This window comes from Phalacrocorax aristotelis, chromosome 6 (genome assembly GCF_949628215.1).
Source record: "Phalacrocorax aristotelis chromosome 6, bGulAri2.1, whole genome shotgun sequence".
In the NCBI taxonomy this organism is placed as follows: domain Eukaryota; kingdom Metazoa; phylum Chordata; class Aves; order Suliformes; family Phalacrocoracidae; genus Phalacrocorax; species Phalacrocorax aristotelis.
Genome location: NC_134281.1, coordinates 8,539,827 through 8,561,021, shown reverse-complemented (window position 1 = coordinate 8,561,021; position 21,195 = coordinate 8,539,827). Strand labels below are relative to the sequence as shown.

General features: G+C 46.5%; 1 protein-coding gene across 5 annotated transcripts in view; it reads right to left on the bottom strand.

Moving 5' to 3' along the window:
* ADAMTS9 (ADAM metallopeptidase with thrombospondin type 1 motif 9) overlaps positions 1-21,195 on the bottom strand; it is an 85,553-nt gene that overhangs the window by 30,879 nt on the left and 33,479 nt on the right. For all 5 annotated transcript variants that reach the window (XR_012661011.1, XM_075095766.1, XM_075095765.1 and 2 more), the window contains 14 exons: positions 20,725-20,842; positions 20,365-20,460; positions 17,423-17,589; positions 17,185-17,314; positions 16,482-16,608; positions 14,533-14,743; positions 13,601-13,765; positions 12,261-12,425; positions 11,295-11,414; positions 9,437-9,541; positions 9,129-9,296; positions 8,658-8,942; positions 7,857-8,018; positions 7,078-7,254 (listed from right to left, as the gene is read on the bottom strand). Coding sequence is in view for 4 of the 5 variants with exons in the window: in XM_075095766.1 (XP_074951867.1) it covers positions 7,078-7,254; positions 7,857-8,018; positions 8,658-8,942; positions 9,129-9,296; positions 9,437-9,541; positions 11,295-11,414; positions 12,261-12,425; positions 13,601-13,765; positions 14,533-14,743; positions 16,482-16,608; positions 17,185-17,314; positions 17,423-17,589; positions 20,365-20,460; positions 20,725-20,842 (2,196 nt within the window). In the remaining variant the exon portion in view is untranslated. The remainder of the gene's footprint in view (positions 1-7,077; positions 7,255-7,856; positions 8,019-8,657; positions 8,943-9,128; positions 9,297-9,436; positions 9,542-11,294; positions 11,415-12,260; positions 12,426-13,600; positions 13,766-14,532; positions 14,744-16,481; positions 16,609-17,184; positions 17,315-17,422; positions 17,590-20,364; positions 20,461-20,724; positions 20,843-21,195) is intronic.

Sequence of the window (21,195 nt, the reverse complement as noted above, 5' to 3'; positions counted from 1 at the left end):
CCATGCTGTGGCACTTTTAAGAAAGTAGCAATTGAAGCAGCAAGCGGCCTAGGCTAACTGACACTTCATATTTTTAGTGAACAGTTGTATTTTAATGCCATTTAGAAGTCCCATTCAAGAATAGGATTTCTCCATGTTGAATGGAGTAAAACACAAAGTAAAGAGCTCTCCAAGGAATGTCAGCCCTATTGCACAGGTGTGCATCACTCGGGGGTTTGTAGGAGCACTGGGCTGCTTCTTACTCCCTGATTTTATAACAAAAAATCTTGGCTTAATGCACTAAGGATCAAATACTGTTTGTCAGCCTGCATATGGTCTTGGGCATCAGACAGATTTGCATCCATGCTGCTGGCTCACTCGCCTTCCCTGTGAGCATGTAAAAATTAAAACATGAACAGAGTATTAAGTGCCTTTGGAACAAGATTGTCTACATTGTTTTTCCTTAATGACTGCACAAATCAGTCACCAGGAAAGTTAGAAACACAGTAAATGTCTTTGTGTTTAGCATCCCTCACCATCACATATCCTTGTTTCTAAAAGCTGCAATCCCTAAGATCTGAGGAACAACAACTATTGCAATTTGGGGTACCTAGTGTGAATGTGGAATGGGGACAAAAATGCAGGCAGACCTCCCAACACCCTGCTCAGGGGTCTGCTTGAAGGTGCTGAACTTCACAGCTCATCCTGTGACTAACTCTTATGCGTCTCCTGCAGTCTAACACGTATTTCAGTTACTGCACCCAAAGCCAGTGCTTGGGGATACAAACGTTCCCAGCAATTCGCCTTTATTTACTGCTTTATTTCTCCCGTGTGTGTGAGTGTGTGCATAGGTCTGCAGACTTTACGAAGCCAGCAGCCATGGATGGGTCAACCAAGACTGAAGGCAGCAGTCGCATCATCACTTGTTGTTCAAGTTCAGGCCAGCTGTGTGCAGCCTAGAAAATTACCATCTCCTTGAGAAAATGTGTAAGAGGGGAGGTGCAAAAGGGCAACCACAGAAGCACACAAAATGCAGCCAAACAGCTGCTGTACTTTGGGAGGAGAAAGGCAAGTATTTTACAGTAAGTTAGACAGAAACATGGGTTGGACTATACATGGTAAGAAACATCAGTGAATACTAATGGAGTTGCCTGCTCTGACTGGGGAAGTGCACTGAGGAACTTGGGGAAAGATGCAACATCTGGGGGCAGGGAAAGAGAAAAGTTTCAAGATACAAGAAAATAACCTTTGTGAGTCCAACTCACATCTGCCCTGGCAGCGGCAGCAGAGCAGATGAGATTGGCCCTTCTCTGCAGCTCATTACCCTGGCACTTCCCCAGCATTCGGTCATTGGATTAGGGTAGATTAGAGGTGGCACTCCTTTTACTTCTCCATCAGACTAAAAGACACTAGATTTAACCACTAGATCAGATCACAACGGGTGCAAAGACTAACGGGTGCCTGCAAGGGAGGAGCATGGCTTGTGACAGCTGAGCATTAAGTTGCAGGGAATCAGTCCTGCAAGGAGTTGATCCAGCACTTAAGTGCAAGCACAGTGTTAAGCACACAGTGCCGCAGGGTGGTCCCTCACCTGCAGCGTAGCAAATTGGCTTCTGTGGTTGTTTTCCTGCTCATGGAGCATCAACACTAGCAAACAGGAGACAGCTGAACCGATAGCAGAAGTATACCTCTATAGTTCTCCTTATTTAAGGAGAAACAGAAGTGGCAATGAAAGATGCCTGGTGATGATAGGCAAACAACGAAAATGGAAAGGAAAAAAAACAGTTGGAGACTTTAGGGTAGCAAAAGAGGAATAAAGTCATGTTCCTCTGCCAGGCAACTGGGCACCACTGGCTTCACCCACCTGTAACCAGCTTAGAGCCAGCAGCTGCAGCTCTGAGTCTCAGCAGGGATGGTGGGCATTGAGCTGAGGAAAGAGCCACAGAAGCATCCATCATTGTTGCCCTGGAGAAGCAAGGGGCTGAAACTCTACAAACAAAATCCCAACTGCATTTAGCCTCTGGGATGAGCTCCGAGAAGGGCATGAGACAGTGAACAGGTGGATAGTAAGACAGCTGGCATGGCTCTACCCATTCCAGCTTCAGCAGAGGGTTGCTGAAGCTGGGCACTGGTGCTGGGATGCTCTGTACGGGTGACACAGAGCAGGGAGTACAGGGAAGGCCTGAAACAGGTCTGGTTTTCTTTTTTAAACAAAGCAAAGGAGGTCTGCACTGTCAAAAGCCTTTTTTCTGACTGGGGAACCAAAACAGACAACTCCTTGCCCTTCATCAGCACACCAAACAGGCCGTCCCTGGAGTCAGTTGGTCTGAGTGATCCTAGAGGGGAGACAGCCAGGAGCCCAAGCAGGACAACAGCCTTGATGGGCCAGCTCTGAGAGTAAACAGCTCTGAGACAGAAACAGCTTCAGACAGATGGCTGGGGATATCCATAGGCTACCAAGTTCTCATTTTGGTCTGGATCAGCTTTATTCAATCTTCACCAAGGCATCTATTTCTATCTGTTTTTCTAAAGGCATGCAAGCCACCCAGTGCATCCCTCTGCTTGGGTTATGGGTGCTGGGACCATACGTGCAGCCCTCCTCTGCTGCAGCAACATTTGTCCTTCCCCCCACAGGCTCTCAGGGTAGGCTTCTTTTTATTAGTTTTCTGCTAACACCTGGCGCTACAGAGAAATACAGACTTGCTGTCGCAGCTTCAGCGCCTGAACCTACATCATATGAATGAAGGACAGAAAAAGCAATGTGAATCACTGAGTGACTGGAGAGTTCAGCATGCCTATCGCTTCATTTTCAAGGATGGCTTTGTTACTGCAAAAACACGTGTAAATAATCACACAGCAGCTCTGTAACGCTGCTGTCACAGCATATTCATCTTCTGCAGAAGAGAGGAAGAGAACAGCAGAGTTATATACACTTGCATCCAAATCTGCCCCTGGTTATCAGTTCTGCCTTAGCAAGAGCTTACATCCTGCCTGCTAAAAATATTATCAGAACAACGACATAGAGAATATTGCTGTTGAACAGCCTATTTTCAGCCAAGTTCACGGGGAAGGCATTTTGTAAACAACATGTTGGGGCTTTGACAGAATTAAATACAAAGATCCTGAACTTCCTATTGACACCAATTTTAAGATTAAAATTCCTGAGTGCCAGCTCCCTGACATGGATGCTGGCCAGGCAGTCCTCCCACTTCCCACAGAGTCCAGAGCCCCTTCGCCACTACCTACGACCCTGCGTGCAGCCGAACAGCCCTGCAAAGCCATCAATGCCAGCAGCTTCTAGCTCTGGCTAAGGGGATACGGCATCATCGTCCTGACCCAAAACCGAATTCACATTGACATAATAGAGTTTGGCATTTAGACAGTTAATGTTCTAATTATTTTTCACTAAGCCTCCAGAACTTTATTGTTAGATCAAAAGGCCCTCAAAGACTAAGATACCAGCATTTCGGCCCATTTGATAAAGAGCTGGGAAGAACACACCGCTGTTTTGCAGGCACTAAGAGCTACACAACTATTGCATTAGCAGCTAGAACGTTTGACACCCAAGAGCAATAAGTACATGACAAAGTAGATTACTTTTAAAACTATAATATTCTTTAGGGAAAAACCCGAACAACCAAACCCCAAACGCCACCCATCCATTTTCCAAAGGTCAAATTCAGATGATTACTGTCCCAGTGCAGTGAAGCCCAAATCACTCACCCGTCTGAACCAGGACAGGGTGCTGTGAGATATAATTATTTTACCTTATCTGTGCCCATTTCCTAACTTGGAAAGAATAATAAGCCCACCACAAGTGAATTCAGCATTATTCATAAATTGTATCAGGATACAGCTGGATATTATGGTAAATTCAGAATTTCAGAGCTTATTGCAAGGAGCAGATGTGCTCTGAGAGAAGTGGGTTCAGCCTTGGGTTTTAAGTGAAGTGATGGATAATGCTCTCTGTGAACATCTCCCCTGCTCTGGAGAACACGGTGAGATTTCCTCTCGGTACTTGAGAGCGTGTATGGAGATCTGCATTCATACCATAAGGCATTCAGAGGAGAAAAAACACTCTCTGTATCCTGCTGACAGCCTCTGCATGTTTTCTAAAGCATTATTTTAATAAAAAGGTCAGGTCTACCACATGGCATACAATTCTGCGGTGTTTAAATACATGTTGTTAAATAAACAGGGAAATAAAAGTGTCACCTCCTCTTAGTCCTCTTTGAACATACATTATAATGACAAGGCATCTCACCAGTCTCCTGTTAGAAAATTATCATTTACATACAGAATCTGTTTATTCATTTAATTATCTCTTTAAAACTTGGATTTAACCAGCCAGATAAAATCACTTGTTTACCGTATAAAATCCCAGTGGAATTTTGCCTGAGGACTGAGGGTTGGACTCTTCAGACTCTCTCTGCTTTAATTTGTATGTATTTTATAGTACTAATTTCACTGAAACTTGAGTGAAGCTAAGCCAATCAGATGCTTGCAAGAAATTAGTTATCCATACCTCGTAATTGATACACTTTTAACTGTGCTTGTTTAATTATTGAGAATGACAGTTTCTGTTGGAGAACAAAGCAAGTAAAATAAAACCGAGTCAAAAGATGGAACACTGCAGTACCATTTCAGAAAATTTAGTAAAAGTTACCCAAACTAAGTATATGTTCTTAATTTAGCGAAAGACTCAAGAAATCATTATACAAATTCATTTATGATTACATTCTACTTGTCTTTAATTTTCACTGTTCAACATTAACATTAAACATCATAAATGTATGCAATATTTATATAAAATTAAATAACAATATTGGAAAAATAAATACACTTTTACATAAATACATAAATCCATACTGCTGAAAAGTTTCAGCTAATACTATACTCTTGTTTCAAAAGTGACCAAAAAAATATGGTAGTGACACTCCATCCCAACAGATGAAGTATGTACAGCTACAGAATGGTGTTTGCAACCGATGACAGAGCTAAAGCAAATCCAGGTGATACCACACTAAAGAAAAAAAATTTGGACGTTACTACCTACAGTAGTAGCACGAGGTAGACATATATGGGGAGTATTTTGCAGGAGGGACACGAAGCCCTGTTGACCCCATAGACACAATTCAGTTTTCAAACAGCTCTGGGGTCCCCTACGTCAGAGCCAAATGACACCTCAGTAATAAGACCTGAAAAATCAAGTCACTTCGTGGCAACAGTTGGGGCTCAGCTCTGCAGCCCCTTCACCTGCGGGAGGCCAGAGGGCTGCGAGCCCCACGGGCAGCCGGGAGGAGATGCTGCAGCAGGACAGGATGCCCCTACCCTCTGCCTGCTTCCCCGACATCTCACCCGCTCCCAGGAGACAAAGTAAGGGACAACCCACAAAGTTAGTATGATTTTTAGTAGAGTCAAAGGAAATTTTCCTGGGTGAAAAAAACAACCCAAAACAAAATACAGGACTGCGCCCTGCATTTCCAACACAGAAGAGCAGCCGCAGCCCTGGAGCCTGCTCCTGAACAGCTGTGAAGAGGCTGAACGCTGAGTGACACCAAAATGCAACACAACTCTGTCCGCACCTTTGGTTCTTGCAAATGGTCCAGCACAGGTAACAAAGGTTGGCAGCAACTCCCAGCTGGTAGTTCTGCGGGGAAGCCGCTGCACGGGTTGCTAGCTCTGCTTAGCTCACCTTGTTCATTTTTAGCACCAACTATATCAGCGTACAAGTGATACATTAGCACCTCAAATGAAAGATTTCATATCACTGTCCCTTGTCCTGGTGAAGCACCATATAAACACCAGTTCAGCAGTTTTATGGCTATTGCATAACTCACTGAGGTATGATAAAAATACTGAGGAGCGTTACTGAAGGCATCCACGTTACTGAAAGCACCCGCAGAAACCAGAGTGCGGTTACGTTTTAGCAAGATGACTTTTCAAACCATGACAATTAAGGAAGACCAATACATTATTAACAGGCCTTATTTTTTCCCCCCTATAAAGTGCTTTTGAGTCAAATTAACCTTTTTTAAACCTTCTTCAAATGCTTTTATAAAAAAATACACAATAAAGGTCAACATTTGTTTGAAGGCCACTCTAAAACCAGCAGGTCTGTGGTTTCCAGCATGCCGGAAGCACCCCAGGTGGCACTTGCCTTGGCGAGTGCCGGGGCTCCATGCCAAGCAGAAGGTGCTGCTCTGGGCAAGGAGAATTTCAGAGCTGCTGGACCCAGAATAGCATCCCAGGCCCTGGTTCAGGACTGCTCTGCCCTCGCAAGAGCATCTCTGTAGCAGACTCCTCCAGCAGCAAAAGAGCAGCATAATACACCTCTGCTCCAAATATTATTTTGTTTTTGAAAAACTTGCAAGGTTTTAAAGCCTTCCACCACCATGCTGATCCCTTGCTGACTTGATATCTAGAGCAGCAGTTGGAGAGCAGGCCAGACAATAATTCTCCAGAACCAGAGAGATGCATGAGAATAGCTTAGAGGTGCCTTTGCACAGTACATCGCACTCATATTACATATACACGGGAACAGAAATAGAGCACAGGTGTGAATGCACACGTGTTTCTGTATAGCTGTGTGGGGGGGCAGGTAGGGACACAAACACACATCTATACATACTTGTACATGCTTGGGAGTTGATGCAATTTAGTACACATTTTCCCCTGTCATCTTGCTTTTGGCAGAGAACATGCGACTGGTAAACCAGTAGGTGTACAGTGCAGCATTACCATTAAATATCAGAACAATTTGACTTCAGTGGAAATGTACTGCTTAAATGCCAGGTTTAAATCCATATGCAAAGAAGTCAGTCAGAACCAAGACTCACAATGCACAGCGCTCACAGAGTGTAATAAAACAGACAAAGGTGGCTACTTAGCAACAAGTGCCTTTTAAATTAAAGGACTCGAGCTCCCCTAATGTAAGCCCTTCCTGAACAGGTGTTATTCTGAATATATTGTCAGTAATCCTCTTTAAGTGCAGTTTTAAGACATGAAGCATTAGCACCTTGTTTTGAAGCAAATTAAATCTGTTGTTACCGGATATCCACAAAATGGTTCACAAAGAGAAAGAGTTTATGGTCGTACCGAGCTCCAAGGACCAGCGCTCCAGGCAGCATCTCTAGGACAGTCCTGCACATTGCACTGCTCTCTGTCCGGTGGCTTGTCAAGGATTTCACAGCTCAGATCCGTAAACCTTTCTCCGTTAGGGCGCTGGCACACCACCAGCCGTGTTCTTGTCCCTGCCCCGCATGGCTTCGTGCACTGGAAGTCAGCAGAGGACAGAGGAATTACCGTCTGGGCAGCAACAATACTGCCAACCAGTCGCTTGAAGCACTAGCACCTCTCAGGACCCGGTGGCTGTTTCTGTTCCCAACCAACCCACTCCAGCCAGATCTCCCCAAATGCCATGAGCCTTGGATGGGTCATCAGCCACCTCAGCTTCTCTCTTCCCAAAGCTATTTGTGGTGCTCCACAACGGTGCTGCCAGGCCCAATGTGACACTGGAGGTTAATGTCTCTAATTGCTTGTGTCAGACAAATTTTAAGAAGGGAGTACTGTTTTTATTAAGAAAAACAGCCTATACTTAAACTAGACTTCTCTTGAAAAGAAGAAGAAGACGAAAAAAAAATCTTGATTTTTGTAGACTTCGCTTTTGCCTGGGAAGAAAATTTTCCCATGAGCAATGGAAAGGAAAACACCACCAAGCAGTTGCAAGGGTTCACTCATTTATCAGAGGCTGCCTTTCATGCTCCAGTCTTTCTAATAAATGTCACTGCAATATCCCCCTCTTCTCTCATTTTTCAGCCACCCACTAATGAAAGCCTTCCCCTGCGCAGGGAGCCCAGGATGAATGGTGCACTCACCTCTCCCCAGTTGCCATAAACCCACTGAGGACAGGGGCCAGATTCGCACGATCTCTGCTCCATGGGTTTGCTTTTCTCATCACAGTTATTTGCGGTGTATCCGTTTTCATCCTGGCACACCACAACGCGCCGCTGGAACCCCCCCGCACACGTGCTAGAGCACTGGAAGACACAATTGCCCACAGCTTCACTGAGTCCAGGAATAATTTTGCATTCCCAGCTCCTTTCCAGTGCCTTGCACCGTGGGAATGCACCGCTAGAAATTTAATACAGCTAACAGGCATTATTAACTTCAAAACCCAGCTATTACTAATAGCAGTGCAATGACTTCGGTGCTGACTAAGCAAAGAAAATAAACACAAGCCTAGCTTTAAGCAGGTGAGTAATCCCCACCGCTTTCAATGCAGTGTTTGACATCCCGTTTGTGCTTAATTCCCTTTAGGGACTTCCGTGATAAAGCACTGCAAACTGGTTGGGGTGAGAGCAGCTGGCATTAAGGCTCTGCTGTGCTTTGGCAACAGCTCTGTACAGCTGTAAATGTCCCGGGAGAGGGCCAAGAAGCAGAGGTTGGCTTTTGCCTCATGGAAAATGATGCTGTCAGCTTTCTGCCCGGAAAGCCTTGAAGATGTGAGGTGTGAAAGGCTGAGAATGATGCCTACACCCTACTGCAACACTTGCTTATGTGAGCAGAGAGCAGAATGCGGGGAGAAGGGTCCCTCTTTCCCCTGTGTGATGACATTCAGAAAAGCCTGGATTAGCCCAGGAAAAAAAAAAAGGCAATAAGAAAATCAGGGCACTTACAGCACCCCAGGGGCCAATCCTCCACTGATTGCCTCCTGGTATATGTGCACGGTTTCGGTTCGGGCTGCCTCCAGGGTGCAGTTTCAGGCGATGATCCGGATAGAGGAAAGGGTGGATGGCCCTGCCGTAGTCATGGCTGTTTGGATGACAAGGAGACATGGAGCAGTCTTGCTCGGTGGCAGGGAGGTCGTCTGGATCGCACTCACTCCTATCCACCAGCTGGTCACTGTAATTGATGCAGATCACTTGTCGCGTTGCCTTACCTTGACCACAAGTCACCGAGCACTGCATTACAGTGGGAAAAGGAGACAGTGTCACATTTCCAGCTTTGAAAATCAGGCAGACAGCTATTGCTAATAACGAACAGCAGAAACCCTTAATCTCCCCAGTTATAAAAGGGCAAGCGTGACAGATTAATGAAACACATTTCCAGCAATGAGGCTCTCCTGCAAGAAACAGTGTGATGCTTACAGAGCTCCACTCCAAGGCCTTCCACTGCCCGCACGGTGTCACGGTGCACATTTCTGTGGCTGACGGCTTCGGGAGGTGGAAACAAGCTGACTCATCAGCCACCGAGCCCTGATCATCCCGACAGCTGACATATCTCATCCGGGTGCCCTTCCCGCACGTCGCGGAGCACTAGGGAAGAGCAACAAGCACTAAGAAGTTTCCTGATATATATTACAAGGGCTTTGGAATGAAGAGTCGGTCAAATGCTCTTAAAAATATCACACTGTCTACTGTAAAATAATGCTGGAAGTATTAAAATACATGCTTACCGGTGTCCAGGATCCAAATCTCCACTGCGTCCTGTGAATGCCTGATATGGATCTCTTGGCTTCGGGACTATTTGGATGGGGAGGACATGCTGCTATTTCACAGTCCTGTAACATGAAATACATGAGGGAAAAGAGGGAATTAAAGAATCTGCAGGCATTTCAGTTAAACCACCTCCTCTTCAAAATGTGAAAATCTGTGACCTGCCCACTTGTGTGTTGGCAGGCTTTCTCCTTGCGTCCTCCTGGTGAATCAGCAAAATTTGGTATCAATACACCAAGGGCTTCATATACAGAACCTTGGTGGACTTTTGACTTCTTAGGAACTCTACAATAGGGACCCCTATAGCCATGTGCCATCTCCTTGTATTAAAACCAGATGTTTTTGAGGCAAAAGATGAAAGTTCATTAAGAGAGTTCTGGTATGAACACACATCTGCAAAGCAGCAACTTTATCTCCCTTCAAAGCTCCCTTCCTTCAGTGCAAGACCTGCAGCCCACTTAATAGCGGTTACGCTGCTGAGCTGATTGCAGCCCTTTGATTCTCTGCAGCCCACCCGACCACCTATACCCATGTGCTGATCATCACCACACACTAAGCACGCAAGGTTTTCGGCACAGGCATGTCATCCTGCTCAGCCTTGCTATGGTACCTAACAGGAGGGTTCTGGTCCTGTCTGGACCTTGTGGGAGGTCTGGCAACAGAAATGATGAATAGCCATGACTGTACTCCGTGAGCCTACAAGCAGTCATTGCCAAAAAGGAAATTAATACTGATTGTCACTGCAAAGGAGAGAGCGGCTCTTGACAAATGGCATAAACGATTTCCGCATTGCTGTGATTTTACTTACACTGGAGAGGCACATGCCAAGCGATGGCTGATGACAAGTGGGTTTGCTACCCCTTGACTGCAGTGCAATTGGTCTCCATACATGGGAAAAACAGCCCTTTCCTGAATGTTGTGGCCTTAGCTAAACTCTGTGAAGTCATGCAGGACTGAAGCTGGGCAGGACATCAGCACTATGACTTCCCTAGATGACAGATTGATGGTAACGTTCTGCTTTATTCAGCTCCTTCAGACACCACGGGCACCTCCTCTGCTTGAAATCAGAATTTACACGTTTGCTTCCAGGTACCAGTGAACACAGCATGGAAAGCGTCTTCAGCAAATTTGCAAAGGGTATGCAACATTCCTCAATTTATCTGGCCAGTGGGGGTGTGTCTGGAACTGTAGCTGGCACATACACTGTACTGTCATGTGCAGCAGACAAGAAACGATGGCCCCTCGTCATCACTAGTACCACATAGCAACAGTGCTGCAGCCAAGTGAGCCCAGACTGCAGGCAGGCATGCCAGACCCTGTGCAAGCCAAAGGAGGTGTACCCTTCTACTCTCTAGTTGTCTACCCATATTCATCTACTGCCATTTTTTTAGCTCATGGGCTCTTAGAGACCATCTTTAGCTCCGAATCTGGACAACCCCTCACACATCCCACCCTATGACTAGAGCTCCGTGGATTCAAATCATAAGCAAAGGTAATCTTTACCCCAGGAAGTCTTGATGCCCTCATAACGAGCTGTCCTTTGCCTTTTTGGCAACCTGGTGCTTCAGAGCCTAAGGTTAACCACCCGGAGAGGGGTCTGATGGGAACTCCCTGAATACAGCTTCTCTGTCCCATCTCTACCAAAAGGGGCTGCTGTGCTGCACCTTTCCAACAGCCACAGAGCAGGCTAAGATACTGCTCTGCATGGCCTGACATTCAGGAGGACCCTTTGCTGCAGCAAGACGTCCCCCGAAGCTGCAGCCTGGGTGCCTCCATACGCACACGGGCAAAAGACGGAGACAGGACAGCAGGATTTACCTGGGTGTCTGTTGGCCTGGTTGCAGCATTACACTCATTATCATCCACCACTGACACGTAGGTGCCCACAACACACTTCACCGCTCTCATCTGGTAGCCTTGGCCGCAGGTCATCGTGCACTGGGAGAGGACAGATGGTAGAGAGAAGTGTTGGGTCTGAGTAGCTGCTTCAGTTAGAAAGTATTAATCAGCCCAGCCTGTGTTTAGGCACGCAGCATGAGCAGCAAAAATAAAACCCAGCTTCCCTTCTGGTTTCTCTCTACTTCATGCATTTCAGCTTTAAATTAGGTCAAAGCCTTAATTCACTATGCCCACCAGAGCCTCGCATGCTTCACTTGCTTCCTTGGGAATGAAGGTGCGAGCATTTAAATGATTTACTTTGCTGCGCACAGTAAATCAGTCTGGTAGAACCTGCATCATACCCCCCTTTAAAACTGGTTGTTCAGCTCCACGGTAGCACAAGCGGCTGATGAATAATTTTGCTGACGGGAAATAAGTCTGACTGGGACAACTGGTCTGGGTTTGTTGCCTTTTTTCCTAAGTCAAGAGCTAACAGCTTTGTGGAAAAGCTAATGCCAGAGCACTCCGGGAGAAACGAGCAACTTGTATCTTAACAGAAAAAAACCTCACCAACCCAGAAACCGGAAAACATTAGAAGTGTCAAAAGCTATTCAATGGGAGCAGTTTTTCTGTGAAAATTAGGCCATGTATTTACGTGCCTAAATATGGATTTAGGAGCATAACCTTGGAAACCCCTTTTTTTGAAAATCATGGCAATTTAGTATGACACAGATTAAATTTAGCACAAAGGGCAGGTACTGTTATTGTTGCCCATCCACTGAACCCAAGTGAACAGAAGGCTGCTTTGGTGTGCAAATCAATTAACAGTTTTGCCGCTGAATACGGATGAAAGGGTAGTGCCCAGCCTCGGCCACCAGCACCCAGGTCCCACCGGCTCTGCGGTACCTGGCCCCACGGCCCCACTTGCCACGAAGCACACTCTGGCTGCTGGCACGTCTGCACTGACTCCGGCTTTGCTTCGGGATCGCAAAACCTGTCGTTTAATCGGTCTTCTCCAAACTGGCACCAGGTCTGGCGGTGTTTGTGCCCTTTTCCACAGGTGACCAGGCACTGCGAGGAGTAAAGCGCAAGCTCAGGCAGTGCTGGGGACGCGCTGCCAGCTCAGCACCTGCCCCGGCACTGAAAAAGAAACCTGGAGACACACTACAAATCGCTGCGTAAAAAACTGGTGCCGAGAGGTGGCTATTTAGCTAATGACCACATGCTCTGGAAAACACGTGAGTGTCTTGCAATGAGACGGGACTGCTCTCGGGAGCAGGTCCAGGGCAGAGGCTGGAGTGCAGAGAGCACAGCCAGGCTGGGACCCTTTAGCACAGGCAAAGCAAGACCACGAAGGCTTTTTATCTCCAGCAGCTGTGAGAGTTAGGCAGTGCTGTGGCTTTGCCCTGACAGGGCTTTAGCTGTGCACAACGGGGTGCCAAAGGCTTGCAGAAAAACTTGCTCGGCTCTGAGTGTGCAATAAGGGTCTCCGCTCACGTGGGCTGTAAGCGCCTCTTCCGCTGCCCCAGCATGGCTCGGGCTGGCAGCAGCTCGACCCAGAGACAGATATTTTGCAGAGAGAAATCCCCGTTCCCATTTAATTGCTTTCATTATTTCCTAAAAGAATGTGATTCACAGAAACAAGAGCTATTTGGCCACAAAGGTGATGAGCAGCCTTTGAAGACTGTTCTCCAGCATCTCTGGTACTGCTGCAGGGAAAAGGCTATCAAGATATGGTTTTGTTGCATTGCAAAAGGTACCAGCAGCAGTGGAAGAGGTAGTAGTAATAAACAGCAGGGAGAGGGCTGAGCAAGACATTAGTAGGGTGAAATCCTGCCCTCCAGCGACAGCCAGAGCTGCCAGGGCTTGTGAGGACAATCTCAAGGGAAAATGAGGGTAGAAGGTACTTTTCTTCGCAAAACTGCAAGGGAACCGTGGAAAAACTGGGGAGAAATTGCTGCAGGATTGGAGAGGAATTAACCCTCTGGCTCTGCAGAGAGGGATTCAGCCACTTGACCAGTGCTGACAAGGCCAGTGACTGTTGCCTGTCTCAAGCCTCCCTATGCACAGGTTTGGGGAGACCTTCTGCAGGAGGCACAGTGCCACCACACCCCAGGGCACGGCACTCACAGGCTATGCAAACAAAACACAAAGGATGAGCAGGGACAGAGATATATCCTTGCAGGCACCAGCCCCTCCGGGAGGGGCACCAGCAGGGTGAGCCCACTGTGGTGACCAGCACCTACCTCGGACCAGTCACCAGTTTTCCACTGGGGGCACAAGAAGTCACTGCATCGCTGCACCGTCAGCTTCTCCTGCTGACTGCACTTGCTGTCGTCCAGGATGTCGTTGTAGGTGTTCACACACATGGCTCGCCGCCGCCGCGTGCCCCCGCCACAGCTCTTGGAGCACTGGGAAGGAGAGACACTGAGTAAATACTTTTCTGCCACTCTATTACAGGCCGAAAGCCCATTTATTGCCTTAGCCCTCCTTGCCGCCAGGACTGTGAAGAGACTGCAGAAAACCTCTGGAAGAACAATTTGTACTTTAAGTAACAGGCAGTTACTTTATATATTCCTTTAAAAATCCAATCTTGCTAAGCTTAATAAAATCTCATGGCAATGAGTTTCACAAATTCATTTTGGGTTATAACACCATTATTACTTTTACAAGTGTTGCTTTTCAGTTCTCCCAAATGATGTTGCTTGTTCTCATTTTAGGAGAGATTAATTCTCTATAACCAGCCAGCCCCCCTTCACTGTGCCTTCCCTGGAAAGTTCCAGGCTTGTCATTCTCTTGGTGCTAGGTCTGCATGCAGGAATATTCTTGGCCATGGAAAAGTATTCTGCTAAGAAGTGTAAAGAAAAGAGATTTCAGAAGTCCTCCACTGATGGCAACATCTCCTCTTGGCTCCTGCCAGCGGGGCTGGCTGTGATGGGAGAAGACAACCAACAGGACTCAGCCTAACAAAGACAGACCTCGGGATGCTTAAAAGTGTAAATTCATTGCAGTGGAAAATGAGGAGTACCAGGCTGATCTGGACTACAGCAGGCTCCAGAGAAGGCAATGGAAGCAGAATTGCTGTAGCCAATTTTTATATGCTGAATGCAACCTAAACAGCCCGACAGCCCCATGCCAGAAGGAGACAGCGTCTGCCGTATCGCTGAGCACCCCTTACCTCGGTCCAGGCTGAGTACCGCCACCCTCCCACGTTACAGTCTCCAGTGCACTTCTCCCTCGTGCTTGGCTTGGGGTGGCTGCTGCAGAAGCGATCATCGACCTTCTCTATCTTCCCCTCCAGCCTGCTGTACTTGGAGCAGTAGATCTCCAGGGTGCGGTACCCCAGCCCGCACTGGGCCGTGCACTCGCTCTTCCTCGCAATGTGCCACCTGAGCCCAGGAGAGCAAATGTCAGCCCTAGTGCGGCAAAAACCCACGACCCCACGTGAAGGCGCCTGCCTTGGAGAGGATCAGAAGAGATGGAAAGAGCTGTGGGGCTCTGGGATTGCAAGGTAACATGCTTGGGGGCATTTGACATACATAGGAGATATACGCTCTTGACCTGGATGTTTTGGCTGTTTACAGGACTTCCCAAAGCTTCCAAAAATACAAAGTAATTAACCCTGGCATTGCTTCTTGGGGGGAAGGAACTGTCACCAGGTCCCTCTTATGGGCAGCAAAGCCACACTGCGACCCTGCGGGACCATGCAAGGTGGTGGTGGGAGTCCGTGGCCAAGCAAGGAACAGTGCTTTGAAGGCTTTCCACCCCACATCCCCCTGCAGGAGTGCCACCTCGGCCTCTAAAAAGTAAAAACTGAAAAATACAGCATCAGAAAATGATCTGCACAGGCTTGAAAGGTGTGACAAGGTATTCAACATGGCAGGATGCCTACAAAACATTTTTAGCTCTCCAAAGCACGAGTGAATGACTTGCTCCGACACACATGAGCCCCAGAGGTGTCAGCGGGGATTAGGGTGCTCCCTCTGGACAGACAGACTCCCACCCTGGAGAATCCTTCCTGAGATGGGCAGCAAGGGCTGGCACTGGTGGCCCTCAAGGACCCACCTGGGGATACAACCCTGTTTTACATCAGCCCTGGCCCCAGCTCTGGCAAGAGGTGCTGGACAGGAGGCCTGATGCAGGGAGGTGTTGGAGGGATCTGACTGCCCCCCGTGCCTCGCAGGGGTGGCTCCTGGGGAAGGAGGCAGCGATGTCCCCTGCGGGTCCTGCAGACCCCTGGGATGTTACCAGCCCTTGTGCGGGGAGCGCAGAGCCCAGCTCCCAAAGCCGAGAGAGCAAGCTTCAGCACAGCTAGAAGAATAAGATCAAGGGGATTTGGAGTCAATAGCTCCTGAATGGTGAAAGCCCTCACATCCCTGCCTGCTTTTCAAACTCCTGCATTTGCCCTTCTCAAGTTTCCAACCTGTTGCAATGGCAACAGCTGTTACCGCGACAACCCGACCTACGGCCCCTATATAGCCCCTACACAGCCCCAGGTTTAGCGCAGCCAGAGAATCCCCTCAGGAGACATGGCCGTCTGAATTGCTTTACCAGCAGCCCTTTAATGCTACCATATTTAAGCTCCAGAAAGGAAAACAGATTGTTTTTTAAAGGAAAATGGGTTGTAATGATTTAGGCCGTGCTCCACCAATTCTAGCTCGCCAGGAGTTGTCTGAGGACAGCCTCAAACCCATTCTCCACTTAAGCCTATTCTTCGCTTTAAGCAAATGATGATAAATCCAAGTCTTAGTTACTCTTTTGCTTTGAACATATGCTTTTCCCTCTTTGCAGGCTGTTTGTATGATAGTGCTGAGCATTTCTGATCCAGGCAGATGCGAATTTCAGGCACTGTATTGCATAGGGAGATTTTTCAACTTTAGGTGAATTTTTTTTTATAGTTAGCACTAGTTTAATCCAACAAGAGAAATGTGAAAATGTAGAAAAGTGTCTCAAAACACAGCTGGTGGATGTAAATCCCTCTTGGTTGACAAAGAGGCAACTGCTAATCCTTTTCTGTTTTTTAAATCTAATATAGGCTGGTGAGAAAAGGAATTATGGTGAGAGGTGAAAGAGAAGTAAACAATAAATATATGATGTAATGTATATACACGGGTGAATAGAGTGCACCTTAATTCACATTCTGTGCTGCAAGGCTCAGTGATGGGGTCAGGCTGGGGAATTCGATCACATCTTTGGTCCGACACTGTGAGTTGATCCGACTCTCTCGTACACACGGGTTTCCTTTTTCGTTCTCCTACACAGAAAAAAAATGTGTTGTTTGAGTCATATGGGAAAGCGATCACATCACTTATATTTCTTCTTCCTTTTTTGAGTAGCAATTAATAGACATTTAATTATGCTTTTAAGTCTTTCAGAAACAGGGAGAGGGTTAAGACTCCTTAAGAAGAGCAGAAAGGGTTTAATGCAGACGAGATGGGTGCAGGCAGAGAGCTGCAGCGCACCTGCAAGGACGGGCTCTGTGTGTTTTGCAGGTGGGAACAGCTGGACGTCAGACCCAAAACCAGACACTGATACATTTTACAGCCTTAGGAAATGCCACACAACCTTTTCTGTGCCTGAGCTTCCTCACCTGCAAACGAGGTTGCAAGGCTTACCTGGCTCAGAGGGGCTGTAAAGGTGCCCTGTTCTGAAACCGAGAAGCAGCAGAGCAGTGCTACACCTCGTACAATGTTATCTGCTTCTACAATCCAGGGAAACAATCATGCCCATAATGTGAGAATCTCAAAGAAATCAAATGGAGAGGGACTTGACAGCACTGCCCAGATCCCAGATGAATCCAGGACAAAACCAAGCCTTCCCAAGCACCCACCTTGGCAGAGCTTACTGCAGGGCTGCCACGGGCCATATGCATTCCAGTAAAACTGCTGAGGTTTGTCCTCAATGGGGATATTAAATGTGTAACGAACGTCGGGATTGTACAAATTGCCCACAGATAAAACCTGAGAGAAAAAAAGACGAAGCACAGTAAACCAACAGACTTCATTGCCCACTGTTTTCAGTCCAGTAATGCTGGGCAGACTTTTCCACACGCACAACATATACTTCACCTGAAGAGTTATTTCTTGCTCAATCCGATCTGTAGAATTAATCCTTTCAATAGCATTATCCGATCCACTGTATTCGATCACAGCATTCCCAACTTTGATTTCCCTTTTAAACATACTGACGACAAAGTCTCCATTTAATATAAAGTCTCCTTGACTGTTAGATAAGGCTGCATAGGTGCAAAAAACAAGAACTAAAGACGCAGAATTAACTCATACGTACATAATAACGTGGGTCATGCGCTCTCAGTGCTCCTTTTCATTGGGGTGGGAGGAAAAGCCCTCTGGCACTCCAAAACAGATAGGATGTAAAGAGAGCAGCAGAGCTCTTACAGACATTGTGCCTTCTCCTTTTTCCACCGGAGAGCCTCATTAAAATGAAGGCTGAATGCCTGAAGTTGTTGCTAAATAGTTCACCCATAACCCAGGCAGAGAGATACCCAAAAGGCATGCCGGGCTGGCTGCTGAATGCAGAACACACAGTCCGTATCCCCTCGCCCACTGCAGAAATAATCCTGCCCGAATCTTTGTGTTAGCCGTGCGGAAAGGGTGCCTTCTCTGTTGTTTCCAGGTGTGTTTGTAGGGTAAATGTACGTACCCTAATTGCCCAAACGTCATTTTCTAGTAGATAATTACAGGGAGTTTGGTCAATATCTCCCCGTCTCTCCCTCTCCTGCCTCCCCCCGTACTTTTTATTATTCCAGATCTTAAGGTATGTGAAAGCACTGAAGGCTTAAAGCCTAAATGCTTTATAAAAGGAACAGTTTCCTGAAAACAGCAGTCTGCTGCACAACTTCACACTAATGCGATTATGTAGCTAATTTCCTAAGTTAGTTTCCCCACCATTTCACCCATCACAGCTACATTACTACAAAGCCTCTGTACTGAAAAATCTAAACTTAACACCAAAACACCAAAGGGAAGGTTTTTACACTGAATGAGGAGAGATAATGAAGCAAAACACTGTTCGGTAGCAACAGATATAGATGGAGAAAAACTCACAAAGCACACGCTATACTCAACCAAATTCCATACTTTGGAGGCTTTAATGTCGTTAGGCACTAGTAAAACTCATTAAAGGATTCCTTGCCATTTACTGTATCTCCTACAACAGTAGGTACATGTCTTGGAGTTGATGACAACATCAAATTCCTCCTAAATTGTTAAGCAACTACAAGGTTCACAGTACTGAGGGCCCAAGATTTCACACTCAGTGAGCTGCAAAATGAGTGGACACATGCACACTTCTCATTTGCTTCTAGTCAGGCCTAATGTGAAGAGATGCTTTCCCAGCAATATTAAAGCAACATTAAAGAAGATTTGAATTCGTTGCTTCCCAAGAAGATTAAAGGCCCTCCAAGAAGAGCTGAGAAGTTCTTTGGGGCTCCTTTTGGGGTGAACCAGGTTGAATAGGCACAACAGGTGGATGATTGTTTTTCTAGAAAAGAGGAATAATGAAACGTACCTCCCTCCACCAGGTGGAAAACTATCACACCTCAGTAAGGTTTTCTTGGTGCTGATGTGCATTCATGTTGCACCATCTCATTTCACTGCTGCAAATGTGCAGAAACGATGCAACGCAGCTGTAAGTGAATGGCTGCGTGCGTGCAGGGACAGCCAGCCTTGCATGATCCCAGTCTGGCAATGAGGACAGGGAGGACCCGCTCAACTTTTTGCCTCAATGAAGGGTCCAGCCACATGGACGGCATTTCAGAGCGACAGCCAAAGCTGTCAGCACCATTTACCTTTGGTGCACGACAGTCTCCTCTACTTGTTTCTCAAGTGAGTTCCTTTACCTTGAATGGGCTAGGAACCACCAGCCTAGTCCCGCCTTTAACATACCCAGTTAGAGCAAGCACTTAGGCTAAGCCCCATATCTGCAAAAACACTCAACAACTTGGGGATTTTGTGAGATGAAGTCCCTGCTCAGGGATGAAAATACAGGACCCCGTGCGACCAGAGTGCAGCTGGCAGTGCCAGGCATGGGGTGTGCAAAAGGAGGAACAGAGCCGGGAGAGCAGCTGTCATCCTGGGACTGCAAGGGGCCATAGCCTGAGCACCTGCTCTGTCAGCAGCTCGAACAGACTCTGAGGGACCTAAACAGGACTTAATGGCAAAACCAGCCTTTGGCGGGGAGGTATAACATCAGTCGTAATGTGCATTTGTGTTACCACTGCTATTGAGCCCAAACAGAACTCTTTATGGGGTGAATTACTGATCAGCATGGAGGAAGAGAGACACACGGCCATGCTAAAATCCTATGTGCATGCAGCAGACTGGCCTAACACAGCACCACAAACATTTTTGTCTGCCTCTAGAGACATACTCACAGATTAGGGGAAACAGTGACTATGAATGTCCAACAGCCAAAGACCAAGTTATTGTTACATTTAAATCAAACCAACATCTTTGGTGCAGGGTATTTTACAGTTCATATCACTGTCAGGCAGGGACAAGAAGGGCTCAGTCTAAGTGAAATCAGAATTATTATTCTCAGAGGAATAGAAAATAATTTCTCTTTGGATTTGTTTGTACGCATGTCTTTCAGGGTATGGCATATTTACTCTCCAGCCAAGGCACGGTGACAGCAAGGACGTGTTAAGTTGCGATGAGGAGACTCCAGCAGAACTCAGAAGCCTGTTTGCTTCCCAGCTTTGTGCCTCAGCTCCCACCCACAGCCCAGGCTTGACAGTCCTTCCCAGCCCCCAAGATACTCTAAGGGGATATTTCTTATAATCTGTGAAGATGTCAGACTTTGTATCAAGGATGGCATGAACAAAAAGGAACAAGATAAGGCTGGTAGACATAAGAGATAAATTCTTGATAAGAAAACATCCCCCTTAAATGAATTCTTCATCCTTCCTAGCAGAGACCAGCCAGTAGATGTATCACCGCAACCAGACAATAAAGCAGAGTTCAAGACTGAAACAAGGACTGCAACTCACCCAGGTAGTTGTCATCCTCTGGTTTCCCTGAGTAACTGTGCTGACGCACATCAATATTAGTTGCACCAGCTGGGATGCGGACCACAACGTTATAGCCTAGAAAAGATTTAACAGAAAGTCAAGGCTATTACGCAGACATTTAATTTGCTTTTTACAAGGGGAAGGGAAATGAGCAAAATTACCTCACATTACACAAGCTGATACTTTTCATTTAGGGATAGCATAAATAGTTACAAAATGGAATATGCTATAGCTAGAAGGATTTTGCATTTTACATCAGTGCTTTTGTAGATTAAGTGTGGTAATGGCTTTTATAGACCTGCATTTTTCACTATAAAGTTTTTAGCAACAGATTCTTACCATAATGCACCGTGTTAAATGTGCCTGCAACAGTTTTGCATGAAGAATTATCCCCACCACAAACACCACATTTATCTCTTCTTGCTTTTGAATTCAGCACATGATCGCATCCAGCTTGCTTTAAGAGAAAAATTGGAAAAACTAGATTGAGCGAATACGGACCAGAACAGCATTTACAAACCTCTAAATTAAGGCACACAAAAGCTTTGTATGCAAAAGGCTGTTGTGAGACAAATTGTTTTGCTTCCCCACATTTTTCTGCTAATTTACAGTGTGGCCATCCCACACCATTTTCAAAGAAAAGGCTGTTTTACAAAGCGAGAATCAGAACAGCCGTTTGCACCAGGCGACGCCTTCAATAGAGAAAACTTCTTGCATTGGTTGTTCCCATAGAGAAAAGTGTAAAAAGTAATTGTGAATGGAAATGTAAAGTGCTCCAGGATCTGACTGGGAAGAACCAGGGCAGAGCAC